At 38.2% G+C, this 17773-nt stretch overlaps 1 protein-coding gene across 4 annotated transcripts in view; it reads left to right on the top strand.

The window, feature by feature from the left end:
• RPS6KC1 (ribosomal protein S6 kinase C1) overlaps positions 1 to 17773 on the top strand; it is a 687051-nt gene that overhangs the window by 455242 nt on the left and 214036 nt on the right. For all 4 annotated transcript variants that reach the window (XM_053712472.1, XM_053712474.1, XM_053712473.1 and 1 more), the window contains 2 exons: positions 7779 to 9260; positions 9532 to 9621. In XM_053712472.1, coding sequence (XP_053568447.1) covers positions 7779 to 9260; positions 9532 to 9621 — 1572 coding nt within the window. The remainder of the gene's footprint in view (positions 1 to 7778; positions 9261 to 9531; positions 9622 to 17773) is intronic.

The following is a 17773-nucleotide window of genomic DNA, read 5'->3' on the forward strand; positions in this document are numbered from 1 at the left end:
TCAGGGATGTAAAGTGAGACAAACACCTTAAGCTACTTGACTTTAAAGACTACCTGACTTGAAGCTGCTGGTCCTTTGGTTTAGTCAGTGTTTACCATGAGTATTTATTGAGCCTCTCCCTATAGTTATACAATTGGAAGATCAGTGTAACTTGTTGACATTCTTCATAATAGGCAAACTTTTTTTGTGTGGATAATTTGTTATTTGTCAGTTTTCCTTCAGATCTTGTTGTCTTCTATAGTGTTAATTTTAAAGCAGGTATGGGGAACCTTGGCACTCCTAATGTTTCAGAACTACATTACCTATGATGCTTAGGCACTCTGAAGTCCAGTTGAGCATCATGGGAAATGTAGTTCTGAAACATCTGGAGGGCCTGGTTTAAAGGGACAGTAAACACCTTGTAATTATAAGACATTTTTGTTTTCTACAAAAGTAACATATAAGTCAAGTCTAAACATATTTAAAACAAATTATCTTATTTGTTGCATTTGTTTTTTAATAGCCAATCTGGACTTGAGTCTGCAGCTAACAAGGCTGGAAAGGGTCATTATGTTAGTTTAACGTGCATGGTTTTCCAGTTCTTATCTGTTAAAGCTAATTTGGTAAATACATGTAGCAGGGTTAGCCTTTAGAAGTATCCAGGGTGTTTTTTCATTTCTAAGAAAAGCCACAATAAAGAAGGGAGAAAAATAAATAACATATATTACAAAGTTGTTTTACTATGCATAACTGAGTGTTTTTATATAAAGTTCTCAAGTAGCCATATATATACTTCACATACCCTTGATTCTATTACTGTTTTATCATTGGCATTGAGGTATATGACTTGCTGAAAGTTCCTTCCAGTTTATGCAATACAATATCCTGCACTTTGCTTCTTCATCCACCCCTCCGCTAACATCACCATAAACATACCGTTCACCCAATCCAGGGGTTAGTGGCGCAGAGATCACCTGGGGGAAAGGGTGCAAAACAGATCTGCTTGATCCAAAACAATGATCGTATTCACAGCTTCTCTCACCAGGTACAGGTGTCTGTAATCCACACAGCGTGGGTTCCTCTCATGGTGTGGTGACGTCCAGCATGCAGCATAAAGCGTGATATCAGCGTAGGCAGGGGAATCTCTCTCTTCCTCTATTTGCTGATACAGTCAGTGACGCTTTCGCTCTGCTCGTCCCATGGTAGCTTGTCCTCCAATCGGAACATCCTCATTTCCAGGATAGCATAGGATAGCATAGACGGCTCACACACAGACTTCAATAACTGTGAATAGAAGCTTCCATCGGGCTAAGGCTGCGCATAATGGAGTGGATTCCCCACAATCCACTAGTATGAAATGTAAAAGAAGAGTTCCAAAGTGAAGCTTTAAAAATAAATGCTTTATTCCAAAGTTAAAAGTATACAGGAGACATGTGGGTTTCCTCCATGAAAGTGCAAAAGTCTGACCGGTTTCGGTCTAACTGACCGTAATCATAGACTGATTAGTCTCATGTAAAACACCAATTTAAAGACAATGCATCACCTGATAGGTTAAAATCAATAGCCAGGATTTAACCCTATATGTTCATGAAAAGGCTATACACACTTAAACAAAAGTTGATGCATATGCAAATATATTACATTGTATATATGTATACAAAAAAAAAAAAAAAAAACAGATTGATAACGTCATTTCTGGACATGCAATGAAATAATGCATAGACATAGGTAAGGTGTAAACACACATACACATGCTTAGTAGCCAAACGTTTTGTAAGCATCAAAATATCATATGCTTATTAACTCCTGCAATACTTAACTAAAGTACTTAATTAAACCATCTAGTGGAAAGTACTAGTGCTCTTACATATATTATGTGAGCAACTATAATAACGTTGTTAGAATGCAGGAGCGCATAAGCACTACTACTAACATATACATGCGGCTTACTCTACATCAGCTACAAATAACAATGTGTTAATAATCATATACCCAACATATAGATATCTCAAACCAAATAATTATATATATATAAGTTTACATATCTGCCCCAAGGCAGAACATGCAGTGATCTGATATGTAATTGCAGAAAATGCAGCATGTCTGCAGAAAGAATAGGACACATGTAGGAACTCTTAGCACTTTCACTTTACAGCACTGCTCCACATTAGACTGTTCACTTCAAACAGAGCTTTGCTCTTTCTGCACTGTTAGTTTTCCTTAACAGTGCGTCCAGAGCAAAGTGCTGTTTGAAGTGAACAGTCAAATATGGAGTAGCGCTACAAAGCAGCAATACATTTATTGTTGACTGGCTCTCAGGGAATCTTTCAACCTCCCCCTTAGCCTTTCCTGACCTACAAAGCTGTGGCTTCTGAATGTACCTTTTTATTACTACATTTCTACCTTGTGATGTTAGATTAAAAGAAAAGATAAAAAAATGTATTTGATTTTAAAAACTTAGCTTTACTCTCCAGTTAATCAACACATTGCACTTGAGCTTGTGCTTTAGTGTAACTGCCTAAGTTAAAATTGAATTTTATTTGAAAATGACCTGCAGAAAAAATTTCTCAAAAAAAAAATCTCATCGCAGAAAGTTAAGAAAAGTTCTGCCTCTGGGCATATCTGAGAAAAAAGTCTAAACCGTATAATGAAATTGGAGTGTTAGTATATATGTATTATTAAATTATTTTTTCTCAGATATGCGCACCACACTTGTAATATGCCCAGCAGTGAAGGGGTTAATTAGGTAGCTTGTAGGGTTAATTTTAGCTTTAGTGTAGAGATCAGCCTCCCACATGACACATCCCATCCCCTGATCCCTTCCAAACAGCTCTCTTCCCTCCCCCACCCCACAATTGTCCCTGCCATCTTTTTTTAAAAATATCTATTCAGCTGTGATGGACCCCCCCTTAGCCCCCAACCTCCCTGATTCCCCCAAACAGCTCTCTAACCCTCCCCCCGCTACCTATTTGCCACCATCTTGGGGTACTGGCAGCTGTTTGCCCCTCAAACATAAGTTTTTTTTATTTTTTTGATAAAATATATATTTTTCTGTAGTGTAGCTGCCCCCCCTCAATACCCCCTCCCTTATCCTTTGATCTTTCTTTTTTTTTCCCTCTCCCTCCTTCCAATTCCGGGACATTGGGTGCAGTAGTTGCTGTGCACGCGCCCCCGCACGCCCCCCCTCCCGCACGCTCCCGGCACCCGGTGTGCACATTGCACATACAGGAACCGGATGCCGGGTAGCGATGGGCCGCCCACCCGCCTCCCTGCTAAGCTCCCACCCACCAACAATCGGCACCATCGCTACCGGTGCAGAAAGGGCCACAGAGTGTGTCTCTCTACATCGGATGCTTGAAAAAGGGTATTGCAGGATGCCTCAATATCGAGGCATCACTGCAATACCCTGAGAGCTGCTGGAAGCGATTGCAATCGCTTCCAGGCTCAATTAGACCAAGGACGTATCAGGTACATCCATTGTCACTAACTGACAGTTTTTACAGGACGTACCTGGTACGTCCGTGGCCGTTAAGGGGTTAATATGATGATGAAAAATGGCTTGTTTACAAACTAAAACTTGTCAATAGTTTTTACATGAATAGAAGTATAGTATTGAAGTTAATCCCACCTCCCTCTAGTCATGGATGCCATGAGTCTAGTGCTGACGCATGTGCACATGTGCAGCAACTCGCCTTCAGATACTTACAGTGAAAGTTCCAAAATGGCGGCACCCATAATTAAAGGGGGTTGCATGAAGTGTCCCTTTAACCCCCTACAAAGGGGCAGCAATGCACTATTGGTCTTTAGCCAAATGCAGTCAGTTCCAATGATGGGGGGCATATGTGCATAGCCATCAATCACCAGTCATGTTTTTGCAGGGGTTAAACATATAGTTACATACAAGAAATAAAACATTTTTATATGCACCTTGACATCCTTTTTAACAATCCTATAGCATAGTTACAATCTGCAAATACTCTATTGGGTGGCTGAGATTTTTATGTTATTTGAATATGAGAAATGGAGATGCAACATGGTTTGTGCAGAGTGATTGGAGCGTACAATTCTTTTTTATGGGACAAGTGCCTTGAAAAATATAAATTCCACCTTTTCAAAGGCACAGTCTAGCCCAGGTTTCATCCGTTGCGGCCCTTCAGAGGTTTTGGAACTACATTTCCCATGATGCTCGGCCAGCTGAATTCCTGGCTGAGCATTATGGAAAATACAATGTACTCTTCCATTTAACTAAAGATTTTTACAGTGAACATCAGGCATATGTTTTTGTGTGTAAGGCTCTTGTCATTGGAAGTAGAACATGATATATTGTTGTGCAAATAAGTGCCTGCAGTTTAGGACCTAAGTTTTTAGGACGTATTAGTTTGCCACTGTTCTTCGCTGAATCTGCTGAAAGATAAAGCATTTCAGTGTTTTTGCCTTAATTAAAAAAAGCAGTGCTATTGTTTTCTTGTTCTTTCTCTTGCTGTTGGAAGTGCAAACATACCATTTAAAGGGACAGTCAACACCAGAATGTTTGTTGTTTTAAAATATAGATAATCCCTTAATTACCAATTCCCCAGTTTTGCATAACCAACAGTTATAATTATACACGTTTTATCTCTGTAATTACCTTGTATCTAAGCCTCAGCAGACTGCCCCCTTATTTCAGTTCTTTTGACAGATTTGCATTTTAGCCAATCAGAGCTGCCTCCATGGTAAATTCACGTGCATGAGCTCAATGTTATCTATATGAAATATGTGAACTAATGCCCTTTAGTGGTGAAGAACTATCAAAATGCATTTAGATTAGAGGCGGCCTTCAAGGTCTAAGAAATTAGCATATGAACCTCCTAGGTTTAGCTTTCGACTAAGAATACCAAGAGAACAAAGCAAAATTGGTGATCAAAGTAAATTGGAAAGTTGTTTAAAATTACATGCCCTATTTGAATAATGAAAGTTTTTTTTTTTTTACTTGATGTCCCTTTAAAGGACCACTAAATGCAGTAGAATTGCATAATAAAAAGACAATGCTATAACATCTACACTAAATTTCAGACAAGGATTAGATATTTTTTCTGGCAAATTTATTTTTTCTCACATTTTCTGGCACCCTGTATTATATGACTGACAGCAGCCAATCACAGATTAGTATATGTATACCCTGTGAGTTTGTGCACATGCTCAGTAGGAGTTTGTTCCCCAGAAAGTGTGAATATAAAAAGACTGTGCAAAATGTGATAATGGAAGTAAATTGGAACGTGTCTTAAAACTGCTGCTCTTTCTGATTCATAAAGGTTTATTTTGACTTGAGTGTCCCTTTAAGGCACAAAGAATAAGAGATGCACAGCTGTCTGCCCTATAACCTGTAGGGAGACAATTCTCTAAAGTTTATTAGTTTACAAGTTTAGCAGGGGAAATTAGTGATCAGCTGAAAGCCTCATTCACAGGAGAATCAAATGGTATTTCAGGGCTGGACTCTGCTTTTTGGATGGGACCAGACTTGATATACTACTGGAATATTCTCAGGCAAATGACAGGCTGAGCCCCATCAAATAGAAAAAGTGTTAAAGCTGCGTTACTGAGTACCTCTTCCTCTTGTATCACTACACCAGATGGTTAGGATTGTTTCAACACCGTTAAAATCTAGCAAATAATTCTTGAGATATATTGTCTTAGGGCCAGATTACAAGTGGAGCTCAAAATTGCACTTGAGAAACCCAATATTTACAATCCACTTGTATTACCAGCGCACATAATAGCTTCCATAGGCTCCAATGGGACACCTAGCGCAAAGAAGGGGTAAGTTGCGTAGCAATAGGCAGCAAATTGAATGATATATATATGAATATATACATATATGTTTGTGTTTATATGTGTATATATTAACACTTCAATATATATGTATATATACATATATATTTACAGGGAACACACAGTACCCCATAGACCACAATGTAAAGGCACTTTTCAGAGCTTTTTTTTTCCAACACCCCACACCTGCCAACTTTAACTCCAAAAAACTGCTTCAAACAATTATTTTTATACAAAAATATGCTTTTTTAAAAAAAAAAAAAAAAAAAAGATATCAACAATACTCTTACATTTTGGTGCCAATTGGGGCACTTTTGGAAAATTAACCTGAGATCTGTTAATTTTCGGAGTGCTAATTTCTACTGCAAGCTCGCGGTAGCAATAACCAGCCACTTGTAATAACTATTTTTTTTATCGCGTGCCTGTAAACGGGCGAATTTTCCCATTTATGGGTGCGTGATAAATTAGCACTCCAATTGTTATCTAGCCCATAATAGGGTAGTCTTGATGTAACATATTATGCTGGTTTATTGCTATGTTTGCTATTTTGTAGCATAGTGATATAAAGTAGCTGAGGTGTCAATGAATGATTGAACCTTGTAAGCACATTGCTTATTCTGGGTCATGTCTTCCACTCTTAACAAGCAAACCACGCAACAATTTACTGTGTGGTACCTTATTTTAAAATATGACAAACAGCTATGCTCCTAAATGAAATATAGGATAAAGTATTAGCGGGTCTTTACAAATATTTTTTTTATTAGTAGTGAGCAGATGATTATATACCTGTTAGGGTTTTCTTTCATAAGATGCTGAAATTCCCTCAGCCATCAGATGTGGGACTTTTAAGCATTTTTTTTCAATGATATTTTTTTGAGAAATCTAATAAAAAATAGATCATTAAAAAAAATCATAATGATTTTAAAATAATATTCCTTTAAACCAGTCATCAGCTAGAATTTTGGGACACCCTGAGGCATCACAGTTTTCAGCTGAGGATATTGCTGAATCTTGGACTGAGCATGACAAGATTTGTGTAAAATGTTTGATAAAACATACGTTAGAAGTGAAACCAATTTTGGAGTAAAGTATTCAGTATCTCTACATGACATGTGACACATATATTTTATGATCCGTAGTATCATTCTCACAATATTGTTGATGGCATCTTTTTTTTTTTTAACATAAACACTTCAGTGAACTGTTCTGTCAAATATTTTCTGTATATGATTTTTTTATTTTTTATATAATTTTAATATATTAATGAAGTGCCAGGTGTTCCACGTTATTAGATAAATCCAACAAATAAATAAAAAATACAAATTCTATGCATTTCACAGTGTCATAAAGCAAAGAGCTAGACTTTAAAGGGACACTAAACCCCCCATGATTCAGATAGAGCATGCAATTTTAAGCAACTTTCTAATTTACCCCTATTATCAATTTTTCTTCATTCGCTTGCTATATTTATTTAAACAGGAATGTGATGCATAGGAGCCGGACCATTTTTGGTTGAGAACCTGGGTTATGCTTGTTTATTGGTGGATAAATGTCAGCCTCCAATAAGCAAGCGCTATCCATGGTGCTGAACCTAAAATGGGCTGACTTCTAAGATTTACATTCCTGCTTTGAAAAAATAAAGATAGCAAGAGAACAAAGAAAATTTGATAATAGGAGTAAATTTGAAATCTGCTTAAAATTTCATGCTCTATCTGAATCATGAAAGAAAAAGAAAATTGGGTTCAGTGTCCCTTTAAGCTGAATTCTAATGTGTATAGTAAAGAAAATGATACACAACAATTGTTTTTTAAATAGTTTTGAGTTTTTTTTTATATCATACCCTTAAAAAATAGTGTTAATGATCTAATTGTAAGACTATTTGAGTGATCGTTAAATAGGTCTTGTTCTAGTTTTATTTATGTTGAAACAAATAATGTATATGTGTATATGTTGTTGCTTATGCAAATATTTGTTTTTCTCTTACATTTCAGGTGGGAAATTATGGTCCTGCTTAAGCAAGTTTTTTAGCAGAAGTACAGAAGGAAGTTTTGATGTCCTTGTTTCTAAAAGCACTAATTCAGATGAAGATCTCATGAAATGTATAGCGGTTTGTCCAAAAAATAGTATGGAGTCAAGAGGAAGTAGCGGCCATAACTTGCTTTCAGTTCAACCACTGGACGGCAGTCTTACGTTTAGTTCACAAGATGACAGCAGTACTCAAGAAGAAGGTAGAGAGAGTCCTCTTAAATGGGTCGATTCTGCATCAAGCTCTGAAGAAGAGTGTACCACAAGCTATTTGACTTTGTGTAATGAATATGGAAAGGAAAAGATTGAAAATGAGGTATTGAGTGAAGAACCATTGCTCAGACTAGAAGGAAATGATGACGATGCCAAAGATTTAACTGTTTTTAACAGTCTTAGCTCACAGGCCACTTGCCATGAACTTAAATTATTTAATGAAGAGTCTGAGTTTGCGGTTGATAGGCCAATGTCTGATTCATTAAGTAAATCCAGGAATAGTCCAATGGAATTTTTTAGAATAGACAGTAGGGATAGTACTAGTGACATTCTTGGTTCTGAATTTGTAGATAAGGTTTTTGGCCTAAAATCTGAAACATTAAATCCATTTTCATCATTACAAGATGATGATGTTGAAGTCATAGGTGAGAATACAGACATTGACAAGCCACCTATCCACACTCACGATACCATAAGCAGAGGTTCCAATGACTCTGTGCCTGTTATATCATTTAAGGATGCTGCTATAGATGACTTTAATATAATTGATGAAGGAAGGCCAGATCTTCTAGTTAATTTGCCTGGTTCCGAGCAAGTAGAAGAAACACCAATAACTTTTAAAAGCCTTCATGTAGAAAGTGATATAATGGAATCTAAGCTGCTCGAAACTCCTGATGTTTTACAGGTCAATAACAATTTAGAACAATTTAATACTCAGCAAGGAAATATACTCGTAGACGTTGGTCATGTGACTCAGGTCAGTGTTGAAAACACTAAGGAATCATTTGCATCCTGTACTATCAATGATTCAGAACCATCAAGAACGCTCAGTGGTGAACAGCCCTCACTTCAGGAATCTGATCCATTCTCATTATTGCATCCATCAACTAAAGATCAAACCTCTCACATTATCCCTGATAAAAAGGAATATGAAGGGCAAGAAGCTCCACAGTTTGATGTATCAGAGTTGTCAACAAAAGTCCTGCAGCTAGAAATCAATGTTGAAGATGTAGATAAAAGTAGTGATGGAAAAACAGAATTACGGGAAGAGAATGAGATCCACAGAATATTTCAAGAACTTGATGCAAAACTATCAGAATCTTCGCAGTTTACCATTCCAGAGACCTGCATTCAGAGATGGGCTGCTGAAATCATTCTAGCCCTTGACGCTCTACATAAAGAAGGAATTGTGTGTCGCGATTTGAACCCAAACAACATCTTATTGAATGAAAGAGGTCAGGAACTTTTGCAAATGCATTTCTTTTTTTTCGCTGTTGCTTCCAATTAACTGAGTAGGCGTTTTATCTTGTAATTAGTATCTTCATTTCCTGTCTCGAGCTTCATTATCAGTGCTGCAAATTCACCCACTGTAATAGCTTCTAGTACTTAATGATGCCATTATTCTTAATGATACTGTTTTTAGCTAGAAAGAGAGTAATTACAGTTCACTTGTACAGAAAATGGAAGGGAAAAATGTTTTGATTTCTCCTGTCGTTTTGTTTTTAGGACACATTCAGCTAACGTATTTTAGCAGGTGGAGTGAGGTTGAAGATTCCTGTGACAGCGATGCGATAGAGAGAATGTACTGTGCCCCAGGTTAGAACAATCGCCTCAAATGTTTCACTTGAAAAGTAGATTAGCAGCTTTCAATTTCTCTTGTATCTCATGCAACACACTCTTATTGGACGTGTAAGTTAATGCATGGTCTGATATTCAGAGTAATTCTCGGCATGTCATGTTAGATAGGCTTTATAATTGAAGCCTTGTTCAGTGATAAATAGTGTTTTGTATATAACGAAATGCCAGAGTCGTTATAAAGTGTAAAAGTTCTTGGATGTTATTGATTGCTGAAGTTTTAGTTTACTTATTAAAGAAAGTCTAGCATTAGATGTATTTATGATTTTGTTATTACGTAATGTGTGACATTAATATACTGTATATGTACAAAAAAAGCAGTTATCAAAATAACATGCTTTATTGATAACTGGACTAAGTTTAGAATAAACGGGAACCACAAAGTCAGATTTTACTTCTTGGTATTTATATAATTAATAGTATATATTAATGCGTTGTTAATGCTACATTTTATTAACCCTTTGAGTACTAAGCTGAATTTAATATTTCTCCAACATTGGTGTGTCCGGTCCACGGCGTCATCCATTACTTGTGGGAAATGTTCTCCCCCACAGGGAAAGGCAAGGAGAGCACACAGCAAGAGCTGTCCATATAGCTCCCCCTCTGGCTCCGCCCCCCAGTCATTCTCCTTGCCGCTCTGAACAAGTAGCATCTACCACGGGGATGGCGAGGAGTTTGTGGTGTTAGTTGTAGTTTTTTATTCTTCTATCAAGAGTTTGTTATTTTAAAATAGTGCTGGCTTGTACTATTTACTCTATAACAGAAAAGTGATGAAGATTTCTGTTTAAGAGGGCTATGATTTTAGCACAAGTAACTAAAATCCATTACTGTTACCACGCAGGACTGTTGAAACAAGAGAACTTCAGTTGGGGGTAACAGTTTGCAGACTCATCTGCTTCAGGTATGACTAGTCTCCTTCTAACAACACAGGCTAATGCTAGATGACAGTCATTTTTCCCCTCAGGGTAAACGGTAAGCCATTTTTCTTTCACCTCAGCAAAAAAGATAACAGGCTTCCCCTTTTTTGTTTTTTATGCTGGTAGACACTGTTAGGGGCTAAATTGATTGGTTTTTATTACAATATTATACCATTTGAAATATTTTATAATCTCACATACACTTGGGAACGTTTTTTTATTGATCTGGCTTGTTTTAGACACCTAAATCTAGTCAGGAAGGCCCCTTTACTCTAGTGTGCTGAGGGAGGAAGCCTCATTTTGGCACTTCAGCTGTGCAGTTGAATTTCAAGGCAGTGCATGCAGATTCATGTGAGAGGGTCCTGTGGTTCAGAAAGTGTCTCCAAAAGGCTTTTTTCTAGTGAATGGTGACCCCTAAGGAAGGTAAAAAGCTGCAGCAAGGCTGTAGCTGGGATTGTGGTGTGTAAAAACGGTTAAATCCAACAATTAGCTCCGGTTTGCTTGTTTTAAGAGCTAGAGTCTCCATATTTGCTGTGCAATACTTTCTAAGCATTAAGACACTGGGGTCCAAATTTCAGAAAAATCGGATATTGCCTTCATAGTTTTTTGAACATTCAGAAATAAATGTGTCATTTTATTATTTAAAGAGACAGTAACGTTTTTGTTTAAAATCGTTTTTATTGCATTGTTTGCCTGCCTAAATCTGTTTAACATGTCTGTTCCATCAGATAACCTATGTTCTGTGTGTATAGAGACAAATGTGGTTCCCCCTTCGAGTGTTTGTGATAATTGCGCCATAGCGTCCAAACAATATCAGGACAGCTCTGTTATTTCATAATGTTGCCCAAGATGATTTATCTAATGAAGGTAGTGGGGATAGCGCTACATCCTCTCCTTCTGTGTCTACACCAGCTTTGCCCGCGCAGGCGACACCTAGCGCGCCAGTGCTTATTTCTATGCAACAATTATCAGCAGTAGTGGATAATTCTATAGCAAATCTTTTATCCAAACTGCCAGTTTTTCAGAGAAAGCGTGATTGTTCAGTTTTAAATACATAACGACTGTTGCGTACATCAATCATCAGGGGGGAACAAAGAGTTCCCTAGCGATGAAGGAAGTAACCAAGATAATCCAATGGGCAGAGAATCACTCCTGCCATCTATCTGCTATTCACATCCCAGGAGTAGACAACTGGGAGGCGGACTATTTGAGTCGTCAGACTTTCCATCCGGAGGAGTGGGAACTCCATCAGGAGGTCTTTGCTCAGTTAACCCAATTATGGGGCATTCCAGACATGGATCTAATGGCGTCCCGTCAGAACTTCAAGATTCCTTGCTACGGGTCCAGATCCAGGGATCCCAAGGCGACTCTAGTGGATGCATTAGTGGCGCCTTGGTCGTTCAACCTAGCATATGTGTTTCCACCGTTTCCTCTCCTCCCCAGGCTCATAGCCAGGATCAAACAGGAGAAGGCCTCTGTGATTCTGATAGCTCCTGCGTGGCCACGCAGGACTTGGTATGCAGACCTGGTGAATATGTCATCGGCTCCACCATGGAAGCTACCTTTGAGACAGGACCTTCTAGTACAAGGTCCATTCGAACATCCCAATCTAGTTTATCTGCAGCTGACTGCTTGGAAATTGAACGCTTGATTTTATCCAAGCGTGGGTTTTCAAATTCTGTGATTGATACTCTGGTCCAAGCCAGAAAACCTGTGACTAGAAGGATTTACCATAAAATATGGAAAAAATATATCTGTTGGTGTGAATCCAAAGGATTCTCCTGCAGTAAGATTAAAATTCCAAAGATTCTCTCCTTTCTCCAAGAAGGTTTGGATAAAGGATTGTCAGCTAGTTCTCTAAAAGGACAGATTTCTGCATTATCCGTCTTGTTGCACAAACGACTGGCAGCTGTGCCAGATGTACAAGCTTTTGTTCAGGCTTTGGTTAGAATCAAGCCTGTTTACAGACCCATGACTCCTCCTTGGAGTCTAAATTTAGTTCTTTCAGTTCTTCAAGGGGTTCCGTTTGAACCTTTACATTCCATAGATATTAAGTTACTATCTTGGAAAGTTCTGTTTTTGGTTGCTATTTCTTCTGCTAGAAGAGTTTCTGAATTATCTGCTTTGCAGTGTGATCCACCCTATCTGGTGTTCCATTCAGATAAGGTTGTTTTGCGTACTAAGCCTGGTTTTCTTCCAAAAGTTGTTTCCAACGAGAACATCAACCAGGAAATAGTTGTTCCTTCTTTGTGTCCGAATCCAGTTTCAAAGAAGGAACGTTTATTACACAATTTAGATGTTGTTCGTGCTTTAAAGTTCTATTTAGAAGCAACAAAAGATTTTAGACAAACCTCATCCTTGTTTGTCGTTTGCTCTGGTAAGAGGAGAGGTCAAAAAGCTACTGCTACCTCTCTCTCTTTCTGGCTGAAAAGCATTATCCGCTTGGCTTATGAGACTGCCGGACGGCAGCCTCCTGACCGTATCACAGCTCACTCTACTAGGGCTGTGGCTTCCACATGGGCCTATAAGAACGAGGCTTCTGTTGACCAGATATGTAAGGCAGCGACTTGGTCTTCTCTGCACACTTTTGCCAAATTCTACAAATTTGATATTTTTGCTTCTTCGGAGGCTGTTTTTGGGAGAAAGGTTTTGCAAGCCGTGGTGCCTTCTGTTTAGGTAACCTGATTTGCTCCCTCCCTTCATCCGTGTCCTAAAGCTTTGGTATTGGTTCCCACAAGTAATGGATGACGCCGTGGACCGGAAACACCAATGTTGGAGAAAACAGAATTTATGCTTACCTGATAAATTACTTTCTCCAACGGTGTGTCCGGTCCACGGCCCGCCCTGGTTTTTTTAATCAGGTTGAAAAATTTTTTCTTTATACACTACAGTCACCACGGCACCCTATAGTTTCTCCTTTTTCTCCTAACCGTCGGTCGAATGACTGGGGGGCGGAGCCAGAGGGGGAGCTATATGGACAGCTCTTGCTGTGTGCTCTCCTTGCCTTTCCCTGTGGGGGAGAACATTTCCCACAAGTAATGGATGACGCCGTGGACCGGACACACCGTTGGAGAAAGTAATTTATCAGGTAAGCATAAATTCTGTTTTTTCTGTTTTTTACTATTTTCAAAAAACTTTTTTTTTGGACTTTTTTTATTTTTTCCCCCAGATCCCCAAGACTTATACCATTGGAAAGGTTAGGCGATTAGCTGTCGGTATCTGCTTAGCTCCCTGAGATACAGGTTTCTAAGCATCATGCCCCCATTCCCTATACTTTGTATTGACAATTTTAAATAAAGTTGTGCGTTGACGTAATCACGTCATTTTGCGTGACGTCACCGCACGTAACGGGAAGCCCCGGCGATGCCTGTCACTATTCAGGCCCGATCGTCGGGGTAGGAGCGGATGGGGGCCCCAGATTGCAAAAAAGGTAGTTGAGTGCTAATGACGGCTCTGAGCCGTCATTAGCACTCAAGGGGTTAAATGTGCTATTTAAAAAAAAAAAAAGTTCAGTTTTGAAAAAAACGTTAAAGCACCATTAGAATTGCATAGTTAACCCCTTAATGACTGCAACGTACACATTTGTTATACAGTGTTGCAAAACATTGCTGCCCTAGAGTACTAAAGACACGTGCACACTCCTGAGCTCTTATGAGCCTACCTAGTTTTACTCTTCAATAAAAGGTACCAAGAGAATGAAGCAAATTTGATCACAGAAGTAAATTGGGAAGTTGTTTAAAATTGGATGCTCTAGCTAAATCATGCAAGTTTAATTTTGACTTTACTGTCCCGTTAAAGCATAGTAAACTCTAAAGGTTTTCCGTCATGCATAAGGAAGTTAAACACATTGAAGTATGTTTGCACGAGAAAATATTACGTTACAGATATATAAATGGTTAAAAATATTACAGAAAATGCTTTTTACCCACTAGTTGATAAGGACAACATTCAAAGTTTTGTTGGATGACAGATGGACAGGATCATGTCTCCACAGCCAAAAAAAAAAAAGATTCTTCTGGATAGGGAGATTCTTTAAAAACGATGTAATATACCAGTATTATGTATTGTAATCACAATAGAGAGAAAATGGCTTTAATATTCCTTTAATACTGGGGGGGGGGATTCCAGTTAAATTGAATATTTACTACAAATTTGAAACTTAAACTCTGTACTCTCACTTTTTTTGTTTAATTGATGTTTTTCTCTTGGTATCCTTTATTGGAGTTTAGATCCTTTCCATTTGAGAGCATACTGAGGTAGGCTGAGGAGTGTGCACGTGTACTATGAGTTTTACTGCAACCAGAATGGTCTGTGACCATAAACATTGTTGAACTCAGAGCTGTATTCCTGGCTTCAACTTTTGCATTCTCTTTCCACATAATGTTTAGATTCAGCGTGAATAGAACACTGCAGAATCCTACATTAATATGAAGTAGATGGTCACAGCAGGTCTGCAATTGCAAAAGCAGCTCTCAGTCTTAACTGGGCAAAAAAAAAAAATCATTCACTTTGCGTTTCTTCAGTGTTCTGAAGCAGATTTTCTGAGCACTAAACAGCTTATCTAGCATAATAATCTCTAATGAATGTATTACTGGCGATTTCACAGAAATTGGAAAGTCAAGAAACAGGTTTGAAAACTACAAATATTGAAAAGTGCTTTTGTATTATGTGAGATTTTTTTTCCAATAGACAAAATGGTCATTCCTTGGAAATTCAGTCTATTTTTTTTCCTTTCTTCGAGTTGCTTTGCTATTTGTGTATTTCAGAGAAACGAGACATCCAGGAGCCAACACAGCCCAAGAGACTTGTTCATTCAGGTCCATATGGCAGATCAGAGTTATTGGTTACTTCTAGGGTTCCTAATATTTTGTTTAAAGGGACATTATACACTAGATTTTTCTTTGCATAAATGCTCTGTAGATGATCCATTTATATAGCCCGTCTGGTAGTATTTTTATAAAAATGTATAGTTTTCTTTATTTTTAAGAACATTGTGCTGATTTTCAGACTCCTAACCAAGCCCCGCAGTGTCAGATGTATACACGCGTTTACAGACTGCTGCTGGCTCCTGTTTATGTTATCTGTATTTTCATATTCGGGGGGGGGGGGGGGGGAGTGTCTTCTCTTCTTGTTTTCCCAGCCCCTTTCACTGGGTGTTCCAGCCTAATCTCATCAACAGTGCTAAACTGGGAGATTCTAAGCATGTTTTTAAAAGGTTTTATACTGGATTTTTAGATCTGCATCTGTGCATATTCTTTATAGCAGTGTCTATTACATGCAGTTATATATATTAGTTCTTTTTTTCCCCATCCTCTTGAACCTATAAATAATTTGTCTTTAAAAACTACTTTAAGACTGATCTTAGTGAGTTTTTTTCTTTGCTTTATTGTGTTTATAAGATTCTTCTGACTGGGTTTATTTTTGGAATGTGCCAAGAAATGTGTTCATTATATCTTAATCTAAAAATATTGGGGAAACTGTTCTTCATAGCCTTGATATCATTAGAGCCAGCAAATATCAGCTATGTGTTTGTTGTCCATTCTAGACTTAGAATCCCTTAAAGTGACAGTAAAGTCAAAATTAAACTTTCATGATTCAGAGAGAGCATGCAATTTTAAACAACCTTCTAATTTATTAATTTTATCTTGTTTGCTTTGTTCTCCTTGTATCCTTTGTTGAAAAGCATACCTAAGTGTGCGCAGGAGCAGCAATGCACTACTCGGAGCTAGCTGCTCATTGGTGGCTACACAATCATGCCTTTTATCATTGGCTCACTTGATGTTTTCAGCTAGGTCCTAGTGGTACATTACTGCTCCTTCAATAAAGGATACCAAGACAATGAAGCAAATTTGATAATAGCGATTTGAGGTTTGGACATTTGGCTGAGCTCAGGATGGTGTAGCAGCAGCAGTACTGACCTAGATAATATGAGCCATGCGTTGTTTCTATAACTGCCAGTAGTGATAACATTGATGCTTAGAGTTTGATAAAAAAGAAGCATACTATGTGCTTACTGCAGAGGGAAGACTGACCTTGCTACAGATCATTAAGAATGCACTTATGCCAGCTATAATATCATCTGTTTGTTTCTGAGCTGGCTGTTTATCCATTTCTTGATATCCAACAAAGCATTATATCACCAACTATTTCTGTGCTGCATTTAAATTACACTTACAAGTACAAAGATATTTTGTACGTTTTCCTTATTATTAGGACTGTGCACTATATTATTATGCCTTATTTTTATACATTGCTTTTCAATAATTACCACATTGTTGTGTTATTGGTGGTTATATTAAATGGAATTAATTAAAGAATACAATTAACTGAAGTTAGAGCATTTTATTATTGCACAATTGCTTGTAGAGAGCCCTTCAAATGGGTAAAATGCCTAGTTAAAGTCAGCTCCTGAGTAGCAATGCACTGTCCATCCTGAGCTGAGCATGACTGGAGATTGCTGGCTATGCACATATGTGGCCCTTAATTTGTCCACCAGCAACGTTTAACTCCAGAACAGCAGTGCATTGCTGGTTTCGGAGCCAATGTTATCTACCTTTTTAGATTCAGCACTCGACAGCCCTGCTATGTGAGTTAGCGTGGGCTACCACTTTGTGTTGCTCCAAGACATTTCCCCTTCACGATAATAGCACTTACAGACCGGGGCAAATATAGTAGGACAGAAATTTCATAAACTGGCATGTGACAAAAGTGGCATCCGATGACAGTGCCACATTATTAATGAGCTCTTCAGTATGACTTGTACTTCCTTTGTTTGTCTTGTGCAGATTTTTTGGCTATGTACTGGATTTTATGCACCTGTTAGCAATGGGTGGGGCTGAAACACCTGATTAGTAGGGGTGTCCATATATAGGTTATATACATCTCTTGTCATTGTCTCAACCAATGTGTTCAGCTAGCTCCCAGTAGTGCATTCCTGCCTTTTCAACAAAGTATACCAAGAGTATGAACAAATTTGATAATAGTAGTAAATCAGAAAGTTGTTTAAAATTGTATGCCCTATATAAATCATAAAATATAATTTCTCTTGTAAGGTGTATCCAGTCCATGGATTCATCCATTACTTTTGGGATATTCTCCTTCCCAACAGGAAGCTGCAAGAGGATCATCCACAGCAGAGCTGTCTATATAGCTCCTCCCCTAACTGCCACCTCCCAGTCATTTTCTTGCAGCTCTCG

The sequence above is a fragment of the Bombina bombina genome, chromosome 4 (genome assembly GCF_027579735.1).
Source record: "Bombina bombina isolate aBomBom1 chromosome 4, aBomBom1.pri, whole genome shotgun sequence".
NCBI lineage: Eukaryota > Metazoa > Chordata > Amphibia > Anura > Bombinatoridae > Bombina > Bombina bombina.